General features: G+C 38.2%; 2 protein-coding genes across 3 annotated transcripts; one reads left to right on the top strand and one right to left on the bottom strand.

The window, feature by feature from the left end:
* Positions 1-201: 201 nt before the first annotated feature.
* LOC146160799 (protein phosphatase methylesterase 1-like) lies at positions 202-24386 on the bottom strand. 2 transcript variants are annotated; one of them, XM_083383362.1, is made up of 10 exons: positions 24251-24386; positions 23879-24053; positions 23178-23287; positions 22887-23035; positions 22700-22790; positions 17633-17698; positions 13397-13519; positions 3046-3191; positions 1776-1837; positions 202-1125 (listed from the first exon to the last, which is right to left on the bottom strand). In XM_083383362.1, the coding sequence occupies exons 1-10, from the start codon at positions 24334-24336 to the stop codon at positions 1000-1002; spliced, it is 1134 nt and encodes a 377-aa protein (XP_083239488.1). In that variant the 5' UTR covers positions 24337-24386; the 3' UTR covers positions 202-999. The 2 variants fall into 2 exon arrangements, with proteins under 2 accessions (XP_083239488.1, XP_083239489.1); XM_083383363.1 differs by lacking the exon at positions 13397-13519.
* On the top strand, positions 15069-17471 carry LOC146160800 (uncharacterized). The gene is made up of 3 exons (XM_083383364.1): positions 15069-15163; positions 15989-16101; positions 16353-17471. Exons 1-3 carry the CDS (start codon positions 15092-15094, stop codon positions 16705-16707), a joined length of 540 nt encoding a protein of 179 aa, XP_083239490.1. The 5' UTR covers positions 15069-15091; the 3' UTR covers positions 16708-17471.
* Positions 24387-24879: the final 493 nt, after the last annotated feature.

Here is a 24879-nt window from a genome sequence, read left to right on the forward strand (position 1 = left end):
TCAATATAACTTCCTCTTATATTTAAAAGAGGTTCGAATAAAAATGTACATAAAAATAGCACATGACCAGGGGCGGATCCAGGATTTTTGTGAAGGGGTGCATGAAAAAACAATTCAGATATGACGTCACAAAGTTACGTAAACAGGTGACACCACACAGCTATGTCTAAACGTGTAGTCATAAAGAAGTAAGAACACCACACAGTGCGTTTATTTTGCTATTTTTTTGATTGGAGAGTGTTTTTTGAAACAATACAAAAGTCACATTACACGGTGTACAAATGTTAGCCATTCAATGAAAGCGATAACAAATCGCCTCAACCAGATAAATTTAGCGGAAATTAAATTTTGGAAACAGTCATTTTATTAGGCTACGGCAGGGGTCGGGAACCTTTTCAGCTAAGGGAGCCATAAAAGTCAAATATTACGTTTATTTTGTTCTCATTTAAAGGACAGAACATGAACATGCTATACACCAAAAATGAATTAGCTAAGTTTGCACAACTTTGTTACGGAGTTCCGTTGAAAGAATAGAACCTTTTGGATCCAATAAGATTCCTTTAAAAATTTAACGGGATATTAGTTCCGAACAACAAATAGGATTCGCGCGAAGTGCCGAAAATTTGCTACTATGTCTAACAAAAAAGGAAAGAAGTTAGGAAAGCGGCCGTGTACAGTTTTATTTGAGATCATGAAATGATAGCTTGGATTTTTCTGCAAGCAACGCTCTTTCATCAAAAGAGCCATATGGCGTCACAAAAAGAGACATATGTTGCTCGCGGGCCATAGGTTTCCGACCCCTGGGCTACGCAAGGTCACATGAAAAGTAAACCAAAATACTTGCAGAAGGCGCCCTGGAATTTATCGATACTCTAGTTTCATATCCCTCCGAAAAACTACAGGCTACAAAAAATTGCATTAAATTTTTTTCCTTCATAGTATACCGCACGGCATTAAAGGAGGTTAAACAACACAATTAAGAACAGGTAGCCAGAAACGTTACGTAGGATTTGGCTCGTCGCTTTTGGACCTTGCGAGTCTGTGGCGAGTTAAAAATGCAGAAATGGCTTGGGCCACCTTGTCCGGAAGATCTTCATGAATGGCATGACCGCTTTTCGGCAGCACCTTAAAATTAAACAACACAAATTAAACGCAATATATGACTATAGGCCAACGTCTAAATGCCTCATTGGTTTCGTATTAGCAAAACATTATTTTTAATAATTTTTGTAAGTTTTTCATGAAAACTAGATCTTGGTATTTTTCAGAATTTTTTAACCTTATATGTAGTTTTGTTAGGTCAATATTTTGTATATTTTCAGGGGTGTGGTAATGACCTAATTAAAGTCATGTATCTGCATTCCAGTCAATTTAATTAGTTATTTAAATAGGGAATTTTCTTTGTCTTGAATCACTGTTAAAAATGCAGTTAAATATTTGAAAAAAAAACTTTAAACTATTAAAACTGGTAAACTCGTACGATTATGAGCAATGACTCAAGTAAAAAATAAATTGTTTTATGTGCAAATACTAAGATAAATAACCCAATGGTATAAATAATTGCTTAATAAAACGCTTTACTTTGATCCAAGTCATAGTCAAGTCAAAGTTATTTGAAGACAGTGACTTAAGTGTATTTTGATCGTAAAAAAGCATTGGGAGTCAAGTCATTAATTTAAGTCATTACAAAACTGGCATTTGGTTTATCAAAATAACCATGCCCGTCACTTCAGTGTGGCAGTTTAACACAGCGAGATGGTGGCGCCGCAACAAACCTGAAGTTGGAACTTTCCCTGCATTTGACCGATGGTTAGCTCCCGGTCGAGATTGTTGATCCCTGTAAAATGTAATGATGTAATTACGCAACGAATGCGCACTATTATTTGGCATATATTGTAGCAAAGTTAGAACGCTGACATAATGCAAAAGCCTACTACTGGTTTCCGCATGAGCCGTGCTGAAACAGTCCTTCTTAATCCTAACTCTTTCAAATAAAACTTTTTAATCTTTATTAAACACATGGTGTTATCTTTTAAAAGCGTTGTTTAGATGATTTTTTTGGACATCAACATTGTCTTGTGCTAATAGATTTATTTGTTGTTATTCCCTGTTTACACCGACATTACGGTAAAACTAGTGTTTAACGGAGACAGTAAGGTTGTCCTTTGCACTTTTTACCGGTGACACTTTTACCACAGTGATTAAGTATATGCTCGAGCGTGGGTGGATTTCCATTCACAAATTCGTACCCATAACGAGAACCGCGCGCCAACTCTGGCTGTTTTACCGGCAGCTCGCAAAGGGAGAAACGCCAGCAACCGTGGAAATGTTAAATGACGGACAAATTGTGTCGTTCACGCAAAGGAAATCATATACACAGAACACCCAGCGCCCGTTCACATTACTTCAACCCCTCACAAAGCGGCGATTTCGATATAAAAATTCGAAAAATAAATCGGACGCTCTAATCTGACACGGTCTGCGACCGACACCAAACAAGAGTTTTATTAAATAAATGTTGATTTCAATCTCGCCATTTCGGGCATTAAACGCAATCCAGCTAAAAATATTCTAAGCTTGCCTCAGGTTTGTTTTAATTCGTACACTGTTTATTAGAAAACAAATTATCAATATCCGCGCGTTTAATAGACAGGCTTTTAGTAAACACATTAGTACATTATTTTTGCTTTAGCTACGCCACTAACTTTTATTGAAATATAGTAACGTTAACACATTTGATACTCGCTGGTAAACAATAAAAATAATATATTCGTATCATCCATTTCTCATTAATTCTCGCAGTCCTGGCAAAAACAGATTTCACATGATAGTTCCAACTTCAAATAATTGTTAAAAAAATGATGCATTGTTTATTAGAGAGAAATGCAACTTAAACTTGCATTAAAACAAAAACTCCCGAATTTACTGTTTAGGGCTAACCCAAAAAGTGCAAGAGCAATCAGCAATCAGGCCACGATAGTCTGAGACGCATTTTTAAAAGGAATTTCGAAAAAAATTCAAGTACGTTATTACAAGGGCACTCACCGGCTAACATAAGCATTTTCGGGACCGGGATTGAAAGGAAGGAGGCGGAAAGGTTGGTGAACCATCCTCGCCAGAACTTCTCCGTCTTGGTCAGGTCGATCCTCCATACGTAGGCCTGCTGACCGGGAGTGGCGGCGTTGTTTGCACTACATGAGAGCGAAAAATAAAAAGCTATTAATAGATGGGGATTTCCGATAATATCGGATCGGAACCGATACCCGATGCCAAGTAGTGGTGTCGGTACTTGTCCGATACTAGCGTGGCATCGGTACCGTATCGATACAAATCACTTGATTTGCGATAGCTATTTCAATTAAAAGATAAACTTATCAAAAAAAAAATAGATTCGCAACTGAAGATAACTTCTCTTCTAAAACTAAAGAGAATTTTGGCCTAATATTCTAAAAAAAGAGACGTTTCAACGTTTCATTTACACCTATTTTGCTTGTTTGAATGACGTCATTTGGTACCGAATCGGATGAAAAACTTTTTGCTTAAAATATCGGTATCGGAATAAAAAAGAATCGTATATCCCTATCACCGACACAATCAACAAAGCGTTGGACATTACGAAACTACTGTTTATAAATAGCACTAAACGTTCTTTGAAAACTTCATCGGAAAAGCACATGAAATGACTGAAATTGATTCAGTTTAGGTTTCGGTATCGTGTCTTGCCACTGAAATGAGTTAACATTTTTATTTTTACTCCAACAAAAAACATCATAAAATGTAGCGTAAAAAAGTCACTTCAAAACACATTTGACGCTATATATTTTAACCTGCTGAAAGTATTTTGATTAAATGTTTCCAGATGGCGTACTAACAGGCCTGCGATTATCTTAATTTGTGCAACCTCATAATTTTTTCCACAATTGTTTTTTAAGTGTCTGTTCCATAGAGAAAGTTGATGGGCAACAACACCAATAGCCTTTGTATCGTTAAACCTAACACCGATGCAAACGCTTCTAAATTTGTTTCTCTTACACTTAGTTGCATGGCAGAAACTTTCTTCACCTTCGTTACTATACCAAATGACTAACGTAAAATTATGAAAACCGTAATATGAACAAACATAAGCAAAGTTAAGATTTAGTGAACTAACTAAGATTGGTGATCTGCTTCGCCTTTGATTTAATTATTCTATTTTGGTTTAAGTTTGGCCAGACAAAGAGCATGTCATTCGACGACCCCCTAAATCACTTTACGGACCCACTTTGTTAGCCACTGGCCTAGGGTTATAGCAGACCTTTACAATATTTTTTAGAATCTGTATTATACGAAAAGTGGTTGAACGACATAAAACTAAATGTGGCTCACTTGAAATTTTATCATCCAAAGTTGCTTTACCCGGCTTTTGCCATTAGGGTAAACCCGGCTTTGCCATTAGGGTAAAGTTCTAATAAATATATATATATTTTTAGGCCGAAGTAGTCGGAGACCCAATTATGGGCAGAACAATTACAAAATTAGGCGTGATTTTAAAAGTTTGTTTTGTATTATGATTTGAGTAACCCACATATTATACGATTTCTAATGACGGGCAAAATGCTGTTTTTGTGATGATAATTACACACTGCACAGCAATTGGCAAAATTAAAAATACATTTTCAAATGATTCAATTATTTACCATTATTTGAATCGAAAATTTATTTCGATTCGCGTACAAAACATATGAAATCACTGTTTCGAATTAGCCAAGGCAAAAATTTGAACGAAAACTAAAGAAAGATTGTGCAGCAGATTGTGCAACAAACAATTAGCGTAAATCTGAATCGAACACACAACGACAAATGTCCGTTGGCGTCGTATACGGCTACTGATTAAGTAAGCTGGCATATGATACGTTTATTCCGGAACGATTCAAAATTTGCTGGTAACTTCGGTTTGGGTGACGTCACCCATCATCGGTCCTGTAATTCGAGGTTATTGTGTATACATAATGACTGCAGTGCCATTAGTTGCATAATCATATTTGCCACAAAAGCGATAATACTTTGTCAAGAGCAGTTGAGCTGCGTGAAGATTAGGTTAAAATGTATGTTGGTTTACAATGATTTTGTAATAATTTTGCTAATATTTTTTTTCTGCAAAATGGCATAAATCAAGAAAAATAGAAAATAATTAACAACCCTCATTTAAACGATTATTATAGCAAATGTTAGTTCGGGAATCAATGATAAAATGCACAAAATCTTGTTAAACAGGGACGACTAAATAGCGCTTTTATAATTTGTTATATAATGTAGCTTCAAAGCAAAAGTCATAAGTTGGAAATATTATTTATCTAATTTGCCAGATAACAAATCGATTCACACAAGGGAGCATGTTTAATTTGAACAATGGTTCTTAAATAACTTAATAGCTTTACGAATTTAGATTAGTCTACCATTTAAGCAGAAATGTCGTTCGCAAGTTATTTGCCGGGTCGTTCAACGCCGGTTTTCGTGGTAATGTTACAGCAGACAAGACATTTGAAGCGGCTGATAACGTATATACACTTTTTTTCGCTTGTTGAAGTTTTATTCAGACAAAGAATACAAACTGCGCTTTACCTATTAAGTTATGTGTATACGTGAGTAAATAGAATTATTTGATTTAACAAATGGTATACTAATAATATGTAAAACTTGCAACTACAGATCCCTACTAAACAAATTATTAATTTTCGTTTCCACGACTAATTTAAACCGCGTTTTATTTATTTTTCTGTCATGTGTGGAATATCGAAAGTGCAATGTTCTATTTTTCTTTTCCATATGGAAATTGCTATTGCAATTAAAACTAGGGATGTACCAATATTTCGGTTTACTGATAATATTGGCCGATATTTCGTTCCTACCGACATATCGGCACCGGTAAATTTTAGCCGATATTTTTTACGAAAATATAGTAGACCTCTTTCTGAAAAACATATGGATTTCTAATTTTTTTGGCCCAAAAAAAATCGTTTAGCATCATTCAGTGCTAATACGCAAAATAGGGGTTACATAAATATAGGAAGGCTAGATGAACTAAAATGCTATTTGAATTTTATTAATTCAATTTATTACCATATCCCAGGTATATTTAAAATCGGTATCGGTATCGGGTATCGGTTAGCAAAAATATAACAAAATCGGTGAAAAGTGATATTGGTCTATCTCTAATTTAAATGCGACTCTCAATAATAAACAGCGACCGCTATTGTTATGACCCACCGTCACGTTTTACAGTTTAACAACGGACGGTATGCTCTTCGGAATTATTAAGGAAGAGGGTGGTCCATGCTTTCCTGCTTCTTTATTTTGGATCCCAAAAAATATCAGTGTGCGATAGATTATAGTTTGACTCACGCTGCCTACTTTAAAAGTCAGCAATATATTTAAGAACACCAACCTGCTTTAAAACGTCAAACTTATCAACGAAGGTAGAAAATGCGCAAAGGGAAAAACTAAGGTCAGTTACGGACTTACGTTGACCAGGTTTTACTGTGCAATTCTAATATTGACGTGTCACAACGTACGTGCGTTGACAAATCATCGAGGTGCGTGACCTCTGGCGTGCTACAAAGATGCAGTGGTTTGCGCGCATGCCTAATACGGTCCACGAGCGTGAGAATTTGCGAGTCCGGGGGCGTGTTATACGCCAGTTTACATAAGAGATTGAAAAGCGGTATAGGCTCCCTTTTTAATGTTTTGCGGTCTTTGGGAAACTAAACTGGTTGATTATAAGGATTATCCGCTTACGTTAAGATCCGCAATGCAAACCAATACGGTGAGTGACAAAAATACAAAAAAGAACAATTAAACAAGACGCTGGCGCTTTTCGAAGTTGCCAACCAATCCGCCCTCGAAAAGAAATTACCGGCCCACGCTTTGCTGCTGCAATACAAACAAGGTTGTGAATGCGATCAGCTGATTGCACCGACGCAACCTGGCATGTGCGTCTGTGATGCAGGCGTGACCCGGCAATTTTGGTCAAGAATCACAACGTTTGGCGAGTTCAGAGTTAGGTGGCATTGGGTCGTGATGTCGCAAGCGAACCGGCATCTTATAGGGGGATTGTTTCACTGCAACGCGTTGTAGATAGAGCACAGATACTTTGCGTTTATACCCCGAGTGACAAACCGTTTTCGCTTGATAAGGTTTTAGCCAGAAATAAATATAAAAAACACGTTCAACTTGTTAGGTGATGCGTAGATGTGCGACTGAAAATCGTACTTTGATTTAACAGCTGATATACTAATAAAAAACTGGATTTAACAGTTGGTATACTAAAAAACTAAAATCACCATTTTAAAAGAAATTTGACACTTGTCCAGTTGTTTTTTGCATTGTTTTGTGTTTGAGTACCGGGCCTGCATTTTTTCCATTTCCAATATGGGAAACTATAAAAAGGTTCGCTTTGGCAAGGTAAAATGCGACTCTATAAAAAATAGGGACCTTTATTGTCGTGACTCGACCTCACGATTTACAGTTTAACAACGGACGGTATGCTCTTCAGAATAATTAAGGGAGCGGGTGATCCATGCTTTCCTACTTCTTTATTATTGGATCCCCAAAAAATATTAATATCGCTGCTTACTTTAATAGTCATAGTACGCGAAAAAGGCAGCAAAAGATTTAAAAGCACCAACGTGCTTTAAAACGTCAAACGTATTAACGAAGGTAGAAAATGCGCATCGTGGAAAGTTACGTCAGTTACGGTGACCTGGTCGTACTGTGCAATTGGAATATTGACGTTACTCAACGTACATGAATACAGGACAATTGATAGTTGACAAATCATAAAGGTTCGTGACCTCTGGCGTGCTAAAAGATGTAGTGGTTTGCGCGCATGCCTTATACGGTCCACGAGCGTGAGAATTTGCGAGTCCGGGGGCGTGTCATAGGCCAGTTTACATGAGAGATTCGAAAGCGGTAGGCTACCTTTTTAATGCTTTGCGGTCTTTGGGTAGCTGGACTGATTGATTATAAGGATCATCCGCTTACGTTAAGATTCGCAAAGCAAACCAATACGATGAGTGACAAAAATACAAAAAAGAACAATTAAACAATACCCTGGCGCTTTTCGAAGTGGCCAACCAATCCGCCCTCGAAAAGAAATTACCGGCCCACGCTTTGTTGCAACACAAACAAGGTTGTGAATGCGATCAGCTGATTGCACCGACGCAACCTGGCATGTGCGTCTGTGATGCAGACGTGACCCGGAATTTTTGGTCAAGGAACACAATGGTTGGCGAGTTCCGGGTTAGGTGGCATTCAGTCGTAATGTTGCAAGCAAACCGGCATCTTATGGGGTTGTTTCACTGCGACGTGCTGTAGATAGAGCACAGATACTTTTGCGTTTATACCCCGAATGACAAACAGTTTTCGCTTGATAAGGTTTTAGCCAGAAATAAATATAAGAAAACTCATTTTTGAAAATATTGGGTTATGTGTATAAATGCGACTAAAAATTGTGCTTTAAATTTAACAGTTGATATACTAATAAAAAACTGGCCACTTAAGATTCGTAATAAACAGATTACTAATTTTTCGTTTGCTAGGCAACTTTAAACCTTTTAAATCACCATTTTAAAAGAATTTTAACACTTGCCCAACTGTTCGAGTACCGAAACTGCATTTTTTCCATTCCGAATATGGGAAACTATGAAAAGGTTCGCTTTGGCAAGTTAAAATGCGACTCTATAAAAAATAGGGAACTTTATTGTCATGACCCGACCTCACGTTTTACAGTTTAACAACGGACAGTATGCTCTTCGGAATTATTAAGGAAGCGGGTGATCCATGCTTTCCTGCTTCTTTATTATTGGATCCCAAAAAATATCAGTATCGCTGCTTACTTTAATAGTCATAGTACGCGAAAAAGGCAGCAAAAGATTTTAAAGCACCAACGTGCTTTAAAACGTCAAACGTATTAACGAAGGTAGAAAATGCGCATCGTGGAAAGCTAAGGTCACTTACGATAACAAGGTTTTACTGTGCAATTGGAACATTGACGTGACACGACGTACGTGTATACAGGTCAATTGATAGTTGACAAATCATCAAGGTTCGTGACCTCTGGCGTGCTACAAAGATGCAGTGGTTTGCGCGCATACCTAATACGGTCCACGAGCGTGAGAATTTGCGAGTCCGGGGGCGTGTCATAGGCCAGTTTACATGACTGTATCAAAAGCGGTAGGCTCATTTTCTACTTTTTGCGGTATTCTGGCAACTGGGCTGGTTGATTACAAGGATCTGTTTGATATTAGATTGCCAATGCAAAGCGATACGGTGGGCAAAATAAACGCAGAGTAGAATAGTTTAAAACCTGGTGCTTTTCGATGAATCTAATCAGGCCCCGCGGAACAAATACCAGCCCACGCTTTGTTGCAATATAAAATTGAGGTTTTGAATGCGATCAGGTGACTGTACTTACGCAACCTGACATGTGCGACTGCTTATGCAGACGTGATTATGGGCAAGGTTCAGACGTTTTGGCGAGGTTAGTCCTAAGTTGCATTCAGTCGTAATGTCGCAAACGAACCGGCATTTAAGGGGATTTGTTTTACTGCATCGTGCTGTATAGTAGAGCACTATTATTTTTGCGCTCCTAGAATTAGAATTCGACATTCTGAAAGTGTAGTAGTGGCATTATGACGCGTTAACTTGTGACAACAACCGCGTATACGCCATATAAAGTGTTTGGAAAACTTAGTAAGATCTACATTTAGCTATAAGCGTGCTTGGGGCGCAACCGAGTTTAAAATAAGAACGATGACGCGAGCAAAACCAGTGGCATGCACAAGCACCAAGAGCTCAATCAAACAATGAGAAATGCGTGTCACAAGGGGAACTAAACATTCGGGTATTACTAATCCTAGCAGCTCGCCTTTAGGTTGATAAGAAAGGGGTTGGCTGTGCAAGCAGGCTGGACTTAAAATCCGAGATCATGCGATCAGACACCAATGCCCATAAAAGAGTGAGAAGGTAGTAGCGGGATTTGGAGAACACGGGCTGGATACTCAAGTTACACAGAAAAAGAAAAGTAGCACGTAAAGAGCACAAGTGATGTCAGAAAATAGTAATAAAAGAGTTTGACACTAACTTTATCAATATCTTTATTAAAACTACAGTGAGCAAAAACTTTGCTAGAAAGTGTCTTAAATTTACCGTATTGCTGGTTACATTTTTGCTAATAAATGCGTTTTTAAGCGATGTAGCAAGAAAGTGTCACGGCCTAATTAATTTCTGCGTAGTATTTCGCCCTAAAATTAAATCCTTAACTTGCAAACGTTCTACTTTGTTGTAACTGCACTTGTAATTTGAATGCAAAAAGACTCGGATGCAAAGGCTAGACAAATCGCTAATTAGATTTAGAAATGCTGACAAGAAAACTGCCCTCGGGCCAGATTTCTGTACACACGGCACTCTGTTAAACGTTAGTGCAAAACACAACGCACCTATCAGCTATTCGCTTTATCAACCATTCAGTGAAGGAAAGTGTTGGTGAGGGACTGGAAAAATGACGGCTACTTTTTTGGGGGTTCGCAACCCCCTAAGATAATTCATCGAAACTATATTGCTCCTTTACGAATAATTTGTTTCACAGCGACATGTGCTTTTAGTGCTACTTTAAATTTAGAACGTTCTGCGTTTACCAAAGGTAGTACAATTAAGGCATTTAAAATGTACTAGAAAACAGGTTTCAAGCCCCACTTTCTCAGTAGGAAAGTGTTTTTTCATTGAGATTGCCGAAACAATCATATAATAGTTCCTTAATTCTAAAACGTTAGTACGTAGCACCTTTGATTTCATTGAAAGCGTAGGAGTAAAGTACAGCATATACCTTGTGCCATATTAAACAGGTGCGGACTGCATCAAAAGCATATAAGGTGGGTGTAGATTGCCGTTTTCGTTTTGCAGTTTTAGGTTACTAAACTAATTACGAGAGAAACTTAGTATACAAGCAGTTTAAACGTCATAATTGTGTGTCTGCTGAACAAACCACTTGTTATATTAATTAAAGATGTGCTCCCTTATGATGTATTTTGACGATGTTCAGACAAATCAATTTAAATAGCACAGTTTCTCCCCAATTTGGCCGAGTTCCGACTACTGCATACGAATTAATTAAGTTAAATATACCACATAATCGCGTGACGCAGCACAATGACTTGGTCGTCGTCATAGCTTGGTTGAAGTCAGTTGGGTGTGCTATTACAGTTAAAGGGTTATATTACTCATCAGGGGCGATACATTGTAAATTTGAATGGACAATTGTTGTACAGTAAAAAAACATTTCCTGACACTGACCAAGGTTGAGTCAAGCTAGAAAGATATGGCTTGCTTTTACAGCAGTTATTGTGCATGAAGTCTTTCAGGTGCATGCGAACCTTTTCTATTTGATTTTTCATTGGCACCGCACATGTGTTTAACATCACATAAATAATTAATTTATCCGCAGCAAAGTGCATATTATATATAGCCAAAATAGGTCCATTCAAAACCAGAGACAATGGGTTTAAATAGTCCTCTTGTAAATCGTCTGTGTAGAGTTTACTGATTATTGGATGAACACCCGCTCAAATTCGCGGTAGCGGCAGGGAAGTTAAAAAAGAATGGATATATTAAGACTTGGTTGATTGCTATAAGGGTTTTAGCGACACATCTGGCGACGCAAGGCACACTTAGCCGACGCACGCAATACGTTAGCTGTTGCTATTTAAGATTCCAGTTGCGCAGTTAAAAAACATTAGTGAAGCAACAAATTCAGCGCCTTGACAGCTCCTAAATGCGCAGTTTGTTTTGTTAGTTTTGAAAAAAGTCTTTCTTACAGTACTGGATTGAGAAGAATTTTACAATTCTGATTACATTACCGAAAAAACATTAGTGAAGCAACAAATTCAGCGCCTTGACAGCTCCTAAATGCGCAGTTTGTTTTGTTAGTTTAGAAAAAGTCTTTCTTACAGTACTGGATTGAGAAGAGTTTTACAATTCTGATTACATTACCGAAAATGCTTTTAACTGGTTCTCTGTCCAATGACATTGATCGGATCAGTTTTTTCTGATACAGGAAAACAAATATCGGTATAAAACAAAGGAAGATGGTTGACGTCATAAGAACAGCTTGGAGGCAGACGCGGTTTCTGGAAAATGTCACGGCAAACCGTTCTTGACGTAAGCCGTGTCGACAAAATAATAAAATCGATATTTATAGCCTTGCTTTGACGCCGAGATACGAAATATAGTCTAACAAAAAAATTCTCGAGCCACGAACTGGTTTAGTTGCGGCCGTCTGTCGTTTGGACCCCATTCATAGGGTGCATTGGTTAAATCTTATTTGTTGCCTCCTGTTGGAAACCGCATCGACGAAAGGTCACATTGCGTTCACATATTTCGCAGACCGACGTGTCTATTGTTTCGCGTTTGTGCGAGCATATACGGCATACAGCAAGACTGCCAGCACTTTTCACCAGGATGTATATTTGAGTGTTTGAAATAAAGTACTAACATTTAATGGTAAAATATGGTATAGGTTTGTGACATCAGCACAGTGAATCGGCAAACTTTCACGCGGTCGAACCAGTTTCTTAAGAGTTGGTTGTCTCGCGCGAGTAAGAGCACAAAGAACCGAAAGGCTAGGGAAATTTGCAGGCTGCAGAGGTTCCTCGTACAGTAGCGTCCGGGGTCGGAAATTATAAAATAAGGGGCATTAAAGATGGCGTCGCGCAGAGCAGATAAAGGATACAGATAGTTTGGAGGATGTTATGGTTAGCGTAACTTTGGCGCGATCGTTTGAAGGTCGTGCTGGCTTAAAGTGCCCTACATTACCGAAACGTTTTTTAAACTCGAAGCTTTCAAGAACACCTTAACACGGCGTTCGCGCTGTTCCCTAGCCTGTTTAGCACCTTTACTAGTGGTTAGGCCAAATTCAAGTTCAATTTCGTGGTGACTTAAGAGTCACTTTGCAGGTTAATCAATTAACCGACCAGGTTCAGACGAGTTTAATGCACTTAATCGAATCGCGGTTAACGTAAGCATCTTAAAATGTTAGCAGCCAAGTGCGCCAGGCAATTATATGGGACTGCGCATGACAGTTTATAAATGGGCCTTAAGCTATAGTCTTACGTCAAGTGATGTGTAAAAATCTAAAAAATACAGCGCGTAAATTAGACGTAAACTTCCGGATAAACATTTGTAAACTATAGCGTAACATTGTTTTTAAATTCCCGGAAAAGTTACTGTGAAAATTTCCCCTAACTTTATAGTCATTGTTATTGCGTTATTAAGAGATGCCAAGTAAATGCTTTCGAGCGGTCGAACTTGCGTGGTTTGCATCGATAGGTGAGGTTGTAAGAAAATTCCACAAATAATTTATTACTTTAATTGACGTTGCGTGCTGCTGGTGACGCTTTCTTCTGCTTCCTCGTTCTCATTGATCACGTCCATTGCTGTCAGATGACTTTCGCTGGTGAGCGGAAGGTGGCGGTCGGAGAGAGTTTGCCTTTGTGCAGAAAACAGATCATTATCAACTTGAAGGTTAACAATCATTTTAATATAGCATTTGCGATTCTGTGAAATTTTTCAGACCGTACCTTTTAGGGTACTGCGGGTAGTGTACAAAGTTTGTTTTTTGTAGGAGAGTTAATTCACAAAAAGCATGCCTTGCTTCGATAAAGATTGTCTTATATTCTTACTCAGCTTTCAGACAAGGGCGAAATTGATTCAATAGCCGTGTTCGGCAGAGTAAGCTTCGGTGGGTGTGATAGGTCGCCATTTATGACTTTAGAATTAGATTTAAAAACACGTGTTGGACCTTTTCAGTGTTAGTCTTGTAGTAAAAAGACGGCGCTTGACAACTGCGTGGAACCTGCATCAGCACAACATCAGTTTTGTTCAAACTTTGAAGTTTATCGCATATAGCAATCCAAGGGCAGATGATTCTCTGAATAGTGCGGCCTACCAAAAAATAGGTAGTAATAAGACAAACTCAATGTATCTAACGGTTGTCCAACGCCAAATGGAATTTAGATCAAAAAAGGGCAAGGTCCCAAACGTGTATACGCATAGATCTAAAGCTCGGGAGAATATTGTTCGACCGTCGGTCATACCCACCAAAATCACGATACGGGAGCGTGATTTTGCGCAAAGGTGTCGCAATAACTATAGGCAGTGATGCAACCGCTTCCACCCAGCCCCCATAACCGCCCCTTTTAGCAGTCGAGAGGGAGGGCACGGCGTCCAATCACAGTAGCGCCTCGCGCTTGATGGACGATCGTTTAGAGTAGAGAGCGCGTCGATGCTACTGATGGATGGTTCGTTTCGCAGCATCAGCGGTAGTGGCACGAGTGCGACGTGCGCCGGGACGTGTTTACCCAGACTGTGACATCCGAAAGTATATCAGTCCGCTTTTATAACTGGCACTCGCAAGCTAGCTAGAGAAGGTTTTGGGCGTTCTGGCTGCGATCAGGGTGAGATCGACAAGGGGAAAAAGGTACGGTATTGGGTGAGAAACGAGAAAAACGGCCCAAAACGAAATGAGCTAAAATAAAGGCCGGCTGTCGGTCGGGATGCGATATACAGTTTTTCGAGAGAAGTCGTTAGTTTAAGCCGACACGTCGATGTGCGTCTGTATGTAACCGTCAGGGTGGGGGCATAGAACAAAGTACATTTTAGACAAAAAGAGAAAAAGGCGCAAATTGCAAGCCGATTTGGCAGCGAACTGCGCTTTTGGCTCATTATGGCCTTTCAGAGTGCGAAGTAATGAGTGTCAAGCGTGCAAACCAACTGCAATCTTACACAATTTTACCGAATCGGTTTAATGTTGGTAATTGATTGAAAGTAAGTTATTCCGCTAAAACTCCCACATGGACGCTTTAACAGTTTTTGTTTTTAATTTCGACACAAACCATATTTTAGGCAGTTTTTTTAAACATTATCTCTGTTTAGTTAGGAAGCAGGCGTATCTACGAATCGTTTGAAAAAACACAATATAGGAATAAAGCAATTGATGCTATTTATCTGACTGTGGCTATGTTTATTGTATTAACAGCGGTTAGCTAGAAAACGTAAAAAAATGCTGCCCGACACTACAATGGCGATCGACCTCTCCCACGTTGAAGATTGGGAAAAACTACACATTCTTCAGGTTGGTTCAATGTAAATTGTGTTTTAAATAGTTCAGTGCCATTCGCAAAGCCAGAGCCCTCGTGAGCTTAAACTGATTCTAAATGATTTTGTTTGCAATCAAGAGTGCACAGACTCAATTTGCGTTCATCAAACGATACTGCTTGTGACTTTATTTTTCGAATGTTTTTTCGAGTGTGAAAAGTCGTTGTTGCATTACAAGAGCGTAAACCAACTACAAAGAAAGAGGGAAACCCTTTGTCTTATTTGAAAAAATACACAATGAAAATTTCAAACTTAACAAATTAACAAACGCGTCATTACTTTTGTTAAACAGAAGACTTTCTATAAATTAGCCTAGAAATGAAAAAAAAAACTAGATTGAGAACAAAAATGATTTAAAGCGTATATATATATAAATACGCCGGGTACTACACCATTAAAGTATAAAACTGCTCCAAGTAGTCGCACATCAAACCAAACACATGATAAGTCGTTTTCCAAGTTGTTTAAAATATGACTAGTCACGCCAGGGCATGGCGAGGAAATGATTTCGCGACAAAATTTCGCTGGAAGACCCGCGTGACACGTCATAAGAAAACGTGCACAAGAGGACTTTGGTTTCTGAAAACCCAAACTCGGAAAGGTCACTCTCTTCGTAATGCTTTTATTTTTTTAAACGCTTTTCACAATAACCGTACGACAGGCATTGCATTTTAAGAATTCAAAAAAAACAACAAATTACCGCAGTATTTTTTTGCTGCATAAGATCCAGTAGATTTCGGAATTCTAATTAGGGTAAAGAGGCATCGCTTCAACCTTTTTACACCAAATCATGTCTCGGCAGGTGCTGCGTCGAAACGAAAGAATCAAGCAGCGCGAAGATCGACGAATTCAGCAACTCGCAGTTCGCATCCAACTCGAGCGAATGAACGACAAGCGAAGCCCGCAATTAGAATCGTAAGTTTTGGCTCTTTGTTAACCTACTTTCGCTCTTGGCTACAGTGGTGTGCACAAAGATGTTTCGAAATCGGGGTTGTCGTCTTGTATAGGGATATAACAGATCTTGAAACAGATTCTATTCAAGCAGGAAACGGCGTTGTCTGTAAATTGCGTAAGACAAATTTCGCAACAAGCGCTTTTCCTGACACGTTTTTCACTGACTGTCGTGCGCAGCTACAAAAAAAAACGTTTTTACTCTTTCGCGGCAGGCAAATCAAGACCATCACCGGGCACTGGCACAAGGACCTGGCGCAAAGGCGTAGCTCCGAGGTCGACCTGACCGCAACGCTGTACAGAAAGATCTCCAGCGACCTGACGAGCAGCACCAGCAGGAAAAGCTCCGGTTCATCACCGTCCTCGAGCAAAGCAAACGACGAGGTGTTCGATCGGGCTCACGAGCATAGCGCAGCTGTGGCGGCGACCAACTTCGGCCCCGAGAAGCTGGTGGCGGTGCGCCAGTGGGTGAACAGCCAGCAGCTGTACGTCGACGGCCAGTCGGAACACAGCGGCTCGCAGGGCAGCAGCTTCGACCGCGTTAATAACAACGAGGCCAAGAAGCGCTAGTCGAGTGATCGTCGCCGAGAGTAGCGGTCCGTTGTTTCAGGGGAGTTTTCCCGGGCGGGGAGTTCTTCAATGCCGCAACAACCTCTCTTTTGTAATGTCGCGCGCGACCCCTGGATACAAAGAGCTTTGCGTCCAGGTGCTTTTCCCTTTCTTCTCATTTTTTCTTTTGCCGCCTTAAATTCGAATCCCCGTCGCAGTACAGTATTAGCGCCGCACAACAAAGTATTACCATTATTATTACGTGCTAACAATTTTTATCTCGTTCGAAAAACGCCATTGAAGGGATAATAAACTAGGAAATTGTTACGATCCAATCCCGACTTATTACCGCTGGGCGTATAAACGAAGAAAACCTACTGAAAGAAGCACGTTTTGTTTGCCTTCAAAGCGGAGCACGCATCTGACATCGTTCGCCACAGCAGTGTTTTATTTTTGCTTTAGTTGTTTGTGGACGGCGTCAGGGAGATTGCCTTTTATAACGTTTCCAGGCCGAGTCGCTAATTACTCAGCCTACCCATGGTGCAGGCGCGTATATGTGTATAATATATAAATGCTTGTAAACTATATACATATGTCCATGATGGTGTAAGATATTACCCTTAAAATGCGATGCATTAACGAACTTCAACAACTTTTCTTGTTTTTTTTTCTTGTTCACCTTTTATTTTTTCAGTTTTAGCTCCTATACGCCACACTTTATGCTATGCGCCATCGATTGAAATGTATATTTATTCTAATAAAAACCAAATGTGGTGCACTGCCACACAAACAAATGCAGTTTCAATTATAGGCAGGATTGGTGGTATACTTATAACGTTTGAATTACTAATTCAGGAAAATGCAGTATTAATTAATGTTGTCGTTAACAAGAAAATCCGCAACAAGACTAAATCTGAAAAAAGCGGCATTTTAATATCTACCTTACCTGACCAGTTGACCAACCATGGAGACTCGGGCGGAAGTAAGGTTTCGTATGTATCCGGACTTGACGCTGTGGAAAACAAAATAAAAACTCCAACTTAGCACTTTCTCATATTCACCTAAAACGAAGAGCAATGAAAAGTAATGCTACCACAAACTGAAGGTAAACAGAACCGTTTTAAATATAAATTAAACAAACACATAAACGTGAAAAAAGGTTTATGTGTTTGTTTGAACCGTGAAAAGGTAGCGATTGTAAGTTTTAAATGGAAAAATATCATATTGAACAATTCATATGAATTAAAACAACACAATGTCGCTGGTTTACCTAATAGAGAAATTTGATCAATCATGACAAAATCTAAACTACCAATTGGAGAATATCGCCAAAACGCGGATAGCCTTTTTGCTGAATATGATAAAATATCTTCGTATAAACTACCGTTTGAAAATGATGTCCTAATATAGGGATGACCAACCTTTTAGTAGAATGTGCCGCATTGCCACTTTAAAAATTTCGATGGGCCTGCAAAACCTATTAAATTAAAGGGGTGGCGTCATATGTTAGTCATATCGTGACGTCATAATTTATAAAACAACTTAACTTATAAACAAGGAGGTTATGTTACAAGTCGAGCGGTGACGCGACCAAAGCAGCTTGGAATAAACGTTGCTTAAGGGGAAAGGGGAAGTTACAGGCCCTGGGCGTACAAATTGCTGAACTAGTGGTTTTTAAAAATAAATCGTTCGAAGATGTTAAAGCTAAGAGTGCCACCATTGAACTGATTAGCGAGAACAATAGGCTAAATAAGATATTATTTCACTACAAAATAAAACATAGAGATTAGTTGTATGTGTGTGCATAATAAACAAATTGGTTTATGTTATATCAAAACTACACAAAGATATTTAAAACCCTTAGTTTAATGTGTGACACCTAGTTTGTCCGTTTCCTTGGTTTTATTGCTATGCAAAATAGGAGCGTCATAGAGAGACAACTCAAACGTTTTGTAATAACCACTCATGTTTAGGTTGATCTAACACAAATCAAGGGCAAAAAAGCGATTTAGTAGGTTATATAACTAAATCACGTTAGCACACTAGCAGCAGCACACAATGCTACAAACAAAATGCGGAAATAACCTAAAATCGTGAAAGACTTACTATATAGTGTTAGTATTTACCAGCAAAATGGTTTAAAGTTTAAACTTCAAATATTATATTGATTTTAACTTTATTACCGACAAATTTCTTAGTCAAGTCAATAAACAAAACAAATTCACGTAATTGCGATAAAGTTCGATGTTCAACAGCGAAAGGGATCAAATATCAGAATGAGTTTATTTTGATTAGCAAAATATCTTCTTTTCGCACGAAGTCATTTGAATGACCAAAACTGCGGAAACTCATTGAAAACTAATATTTGGTACACAACGTGCCACTGTGTCGTTTCCGTGGCAAATCACGAAACAATGGATCGACGTCATTGCAAAACCCTTCAGTTTGTGGGCAATCTATGACTACGTCATAAAAAGCGTTGAACACAGTTTCACATAATTCTATGCAGAAATCGTTTAACCGGAAATAAAACAATACATTTACAAACCGGAAGGGCGATGGCTGGCCGCGTATTTTATGCACTGATTTCTATGGATTAGTGTTTTTTAAAAGATTCACTGAAGAGAGCGAACAATGTATCCTAAAAACATAGTTTACGTGTCTGTTTCTTAATAAGCCCCTTTTTAAGAAGCTATACTTCTTTTTAAGAAGCTATGCTTGTAACAAAGGGTAGTATAAGGAAGCATGAAGGGGTGGTTCAGGAGGGAGTCGGAAGTATTCGAAGTGGACTCGTGAACTAACCACGTCATACGTGACTTTTTAAGCGTGTCGTGACTGTTAAAAACTGGGGCAAACCTAAGGGTCAGTTGCGGTTTGGTTCCGCGATGTAGGCTTTATGGCTACCGCAATCGCCACGAGACGATATCAGTTTAATTCACAAAAAAATGCTGGAATGAAGCCCAATTAGTCCGACATGAAGCGTTTTGCGAAGTACTGTACATAATAAATTTAAATAAGAAAAACTACCGCCTATACTTGTGCATATTTGCTCCAGCCTTGAAAAAACATTCTTGTCAATCTTCTTCCCGAAATAAATTATCCATTTTAGAGCATAATGGTTGGATGCTGTAGTAAGACGTAATAAAATTATCAAAGCCCATACAGAATTAGGTATCATTTTGAACGTTGATATTAAAAAATGAATAAAGATTTATTTAAAACGTTTAAAATGATACCTAGTTTTGTATGGGCTTTAATATTCTCATTAAATTGTCCATTCATTTCAGTTTTTGCGATTTTTTAGCGAAAACTTTAGTTTTTTTACGAACTAACCAACGTTTTTTGTGAACTAACCACGTCATACGTGACTTTCTACACGTGTCTTGACTGTCAAAAACTGGGGCAAACCTAAGGGTCGATTGCGGATAAAATACGTAAATCACGGAGCAGTGCTTGACCGTTTAAATAGCGTGTAAATGTTACCAGTAAACTGTGTCAGGAAGAATTGGCCCCAAGAAAAAAAAAAAGTGGCCAAGCTGACAGTTGTCTAACCCAGGGGTCCGCAAATACTTTTTGGCGCGACCCAACATTGCTAGTACCGAGGTCTCGCGACCCAAATACTTCGAGTTGTTTTTATTGCAATAGCTTTGCTAAAAAAACACAGTAATTTATTGTGTTTCTATTCATTAAGACAGATCTATATGTTAAGCGCTTTTAAAGAGAAAGGGGTCTGTAACTCAAATGAAAAGAAGCCTTGAGTTTGACTACTTTTGATGTCTCATTCGGATGACAAATATGATTTAGCAACCAATATGGGTGGCAGGCTTGCAGCCCCACCAATTCCCCGCCATAACCCCTTCAACCCGCGTCCGCTGTTGCGCTTTCTTAGTGCAATAATTACTGGCAAGGTGTGTAATGATTTTTTTGCGCGAATCACTAAAATTTCCCGACGTCTCATCGCAATCGATTTAGGAAACTCAACATTATAAGGATCGCATCTAAGGATTTTGGGACACGATGTAACGAAGAGAACTTACGACGCTTTGGTTACAGAAGCGGGATAAAAAATGAAAGAGAGTTTTTTCTAAAACATATACCAAGAAGTAAACCCAGATTGCGGTAAGCAGATCAGTTTGTTGTGGTAATGGCCAACATAGTGTTGGATTGCAAGCGCTCTTTGCCATCACCTGGATCGAACGAACACTCATGACTTTTTACGGGGCTTAGTGTATATATTTTGCGTGACAATTTTAGTCGCGCTCAAAGTAAGACGGCTATCTTGTATACAATTCAGTGTAGGCCTACTGGAAACAATTAGAAAACTTAAAATATAGGCCTCTCTATTAACAAGCACAAAATATAGGCCTCTATTACCCAAACTGAATGATCCCGCGACCCAAATTGGGGTCGCGACCCCGTATTTGCGGACCCCTGGTCTAACCCAGGTTTCAAACCGGAGCGAAATATTTTGAGAAAGGGTGTAACGATGACGGCATTGCCCTTAGCAAAGGTGCGAAGGTCGGCGTGCGCGTCGACGACGGAGGCGGCGAATTTGTAAACACGTTTTCGTCGAACAGGTAGATCGGCGTGCGGAACCAACGGCCGCGCATCCAGGAATAAACGACAGGCGGCGTCGGTAATAACGAATTGTCAACATCGTGTTGCTGCCGAAACGATCGCGCGGAAGCCGTGCTTTATTTAGCAGAAACTGAAGGGCAATGGCCGCCGACGGCAGTCCATTTTCCGTCTGTTTTGCTTTTCTCCGCCCGTGCCGGAAACGACTAGGTTTACAAGGTCACTTCGCAAGCAGGACCTCTCTAGAGACTTTTTGTAAACTTGGCAAAGGTACTAAGACATTATTTCACAAACATACACAGACACACGCACAGCTACTGAGATAATAAAACAAACAGATAACACAGAAATACAACTGAACACAAACAAATTCCTACTAACACTTATACGCAGACCATGGCTTTTTTCAAAGTAAAATAATGACGGGCCCAAATGTTAGAAGCACGCTTCTTTTACAATGGACTATATAAACCGTCCAAAGATAAGAAAAATAAGTTGTACACTTTTTGTAGTGATCACATAAACTGTCCTAAGATTTCGACAACGGCTTGTTGTTTTCTCGTTTCAGATGCAAAATTTGCATCAAAGCATGATCGAACACGAAAGGTGTACACGGGTTTGTTCCGTATACTACTACCAAGGTTTAGCACGGCAACCTAATGTCTACCTTATTTCTACCAAAATTTAAATGACAGACCGTCCATACAATAACGTAATATCGATCACTATGAGTAAGCGTCTGTCTTGTAATAAAATTGAAAAAAACAGTCCAAACAAAACATTGACAAAATGATAAATTGTTGCAAATATAGATTATGTTATTTCGTCTACCGATCCGAATGTACATACCAAATGTATTGATTTTATGTTGCATCGAATTCTACGGAAACAACGCAACTGGTGCCAACCTCGTCACTAAAATAAACTATTTTTTTATCAGGCTGTAAAAGTTGGCATATTTGTTTACGATTTATTACGTTTAATGTACAAAGGTTGTAATTCTCAACAATCAGAGATTTAGATATAATTGCAAAGGTTTGGGCCAAATCAGTAACGTTGTGGTTCTGCCTATGTTAAAAGATTTGTCACACGTACGAATGACAACAAAGCGTTGTCCAATGGATAGAACATGGATGTGACGAATTGCCTATCCGGCGGCTGCTATCCAGCTTTCGTAAAAAGCATGGGCTTTAAAATTTAAAAGTCAGCGCAGACAACATTAATTAAACAGTCAGTATTGTGCTGAACATCCGTCGAAAGGTGCTGATCAACAGCGACATCTTGGGGGCGCTAAATTTAGTATTAAATACTGCAAAAACAAATATTAAGCTGAACTCGTGCATTGTATTACCGACATTATCACTAAAGGTAACCGTCTGACTAAAAATGGTAAACTTTTTTGGCTGTGGTTGTTTATACGGGAAAACATTACACTTACCACCACTGATTTGCCTTTTCAAGGGTTTGAAACATCGTTGGGCGATTGGCAAGCACAAGATGCATAGCAGGTAATGAGTCCATAGCAGAGCCTAAAAAGTAAGTCGTATTTTACAGCTAATGACTGTTCAATTTTAAATGGTCACAGATTGATATTTTACTCAAAACTAAATGTAACTGATTAATACCTTCCACAACATCAATAACAATTAGCCCAGCCAAAGTTGGGATAAGATTTGTTTTTGCTGCATGAACAGCAATTGCACCTCCCATGCTGTGTCCAACTAAAATGACTGGTCTTTGGTTCCCCAGCATTGCCAAGACATTGCAAACATCCCTGTATAAAAAAATATAAACAGTGTTCTTAACTTTTCTGTATTGAATGTCACCAGTGAAAATTATATTAAAGGATTTTTCATCCCACATTTGTAACAACATATGTAGGCATAACAAAAAATACCAACTAAAATACAAACAACCTTGCTAAAGTGTCAGCCGATAAATCCTCATCATTTTGCGTTGCTGTGTTTCCATGTCCTCTCATGTCAATTGCAATGCTAGAACATTCGAGTTCATCAGACAGACATTTCTAAACAATATGCAACTAAAAAAGTTAGGTAAAGAAAACTATTGGTTGTTTAATGATAAAAAGAACTATCTACTCAGTGGATAGAAGTTCGAAATATTATTTAAAAATGCAATTACCAACATTTGTACAGAATACTTTTTTTGACAATTTTATCATACAAAAACGTGTAAAATTGCACATTTATTCAATTAGTATAAATGTAAACTAGTACGAATTTGGTTAAAGTATAATATATATTTGTACTGTTTATTAGGGTCCAAAAATAAAACACACACAAGGTTTAAAAGATCTAAAACAACTTTAATTAAAACAGTAAATATGGTATGTCAAAAAGACACCATCATTGTTGCCTAAAAGCTACAAACCCAAGGAATAAAAGCTACAAACCTCAAGTAAAAAAATAAGAATTACTCTATGGTTCACATGAAAATTCAAAACTTAAGCAAATTCTTTGCTCATAGTTGAAGTAATTTTTTTCAATCATATAGGCATTGTTTCATCCCTTATAGTAATGCGAACCCCTTGCAAATTTTTCATAGAATTGAAAAAACAAAAAATATCTAAAATATGTTAAAAATAGTTAAAAGTTACATTCAAGAGGGCCCAACTTAAACCAGAGAAACCACCACCATGGAGATAGCATATTAATGGGCCAGAAGCTCCACTTTTGTAAATGTGAAAGGAGTTTTCATTTACAACAATATTTTCATCACAATCAAAGTATTCCCTCCATGTTTTCGTTGAGAAATCTTTTCTGTTTGCTGCCCTGTTAAAAATAAAATAAATGAATTACAAACGGTGTGTATGAAATATTGTGGGTACACTGTGGGTGTACAGCAATTTTTAAATGCTATACAAGCTATTTCATAAATCTATGCTACATTGTGTGCAGTTAAATTTGAAAAGTGAAAAGCATTTTTTAGAAATGACTATAAAACTATCATACCATATCATTAAAGTTACCTTTGTCGCAAATTAGGAATACGCTGTGATGGAGGGGGAAAAGGTGGCAAATTCGAAGTTATAACCTTCTTATGTAGATTTGACATTTTTTCCAATTACATTTTCAAAACACTGACTTTATCCTTATTCACCTTCTATTTTTTTAAACGTAAATGTGTTGATTTTGTGAATATTTATTACTTACATTGAACTAAAAAAGTTTCTTTTATATAAAGATTCAAATTAGACCTAATTAACGTTGCTACGAATATATTATAATGATAGCCAGTTGTTATATTATAGTTTGTAACGCTATTAATTAGGAAATTTGACGACTTTGATTTAGTTCATTAAATTTGTTTTCCTTTTCAAAAAGCTAGAAGCATCAGTTTAGGGGTTTTACCAATTCTAATACAGATTTGATTTGATTTGATTTTGTGTAAAAATGTTTTACGCGTGGTTACATTTTATTAACAGATACTTGTAAATAATATTATATATATATATATTGTAAAGCCTAAAAAAAATACAAATACATTTTTTCCGTTTTGGTTCGCTGTTTTCGGCTATTTTGCAATTTTAAAGAATCTTAGTTGTCCACATTCCACAACCGCATATAATACGGTCCCATAACTCTGGTTGTAATTTAA

Source organism: Ascidiella aspersa, chromosome 3 (assembly GCF_963924565.1).
Source record: "Ascidiella aspersa chromosome 3, kaAscAspe10.2, whole genome shotgun sequence".
In the NCBI taxonomy this organism is placed as follows: domain Eukaryota; kingdom Metazoa; phylum Chordata; class Ascidiacea; order Phlebobranchia; family Ascidiidae; genus Ascidiella; species Ascidiella aspersa.

Excerpts from the sequence above, each read along its gene's own strand:
- LOC146160800 (XM_083383364.1), top strand. The coding sequence starts at position 15,092 with ATGCTGCCCGACACTACAATGGCGATCGACCTCTCCCACGTTGAAGAT. Across the intron at positions 15,164-15,988 it reads AAAAACTACACATTCTTCAG|GTGCTGCGTCGAAACGAAAG; the intron begins GTTGGTTCAATG and ends ATGTCTCGGCAG. Across the intron at positions 16,102-16,352 it reads CGAAGCCCGCAATTAGAATC|GCAAATCAAGACCATCACCG; the intron begins GTAAGTTTTGGC and ends CTTTCGCGGCAG.
- LOC146160799 (XM_083383362.1), bottom strand. The coding sequence starts at position 24,336 with ATGTCAAATCTACATAAGAAGGTTATAACTTCGAATTTGCCACCTTTT. Across the intron at positions 17,699-22,699 it reads GAAAAGGCAAATCAGTGGTG|CGTCAAGTCCGGATACATAC; the intron begins GTAAGTGTAATG and ends TGTTTTCCACAG. Across the intron at positions 1,126-1,775 it reads AGGGAAAGTTCCAACTTCAG|GTGCTGCCGAAAAGCGGTCA; the intron begins GTTTGTTGCGGC and ends TTTAATTTTAAG.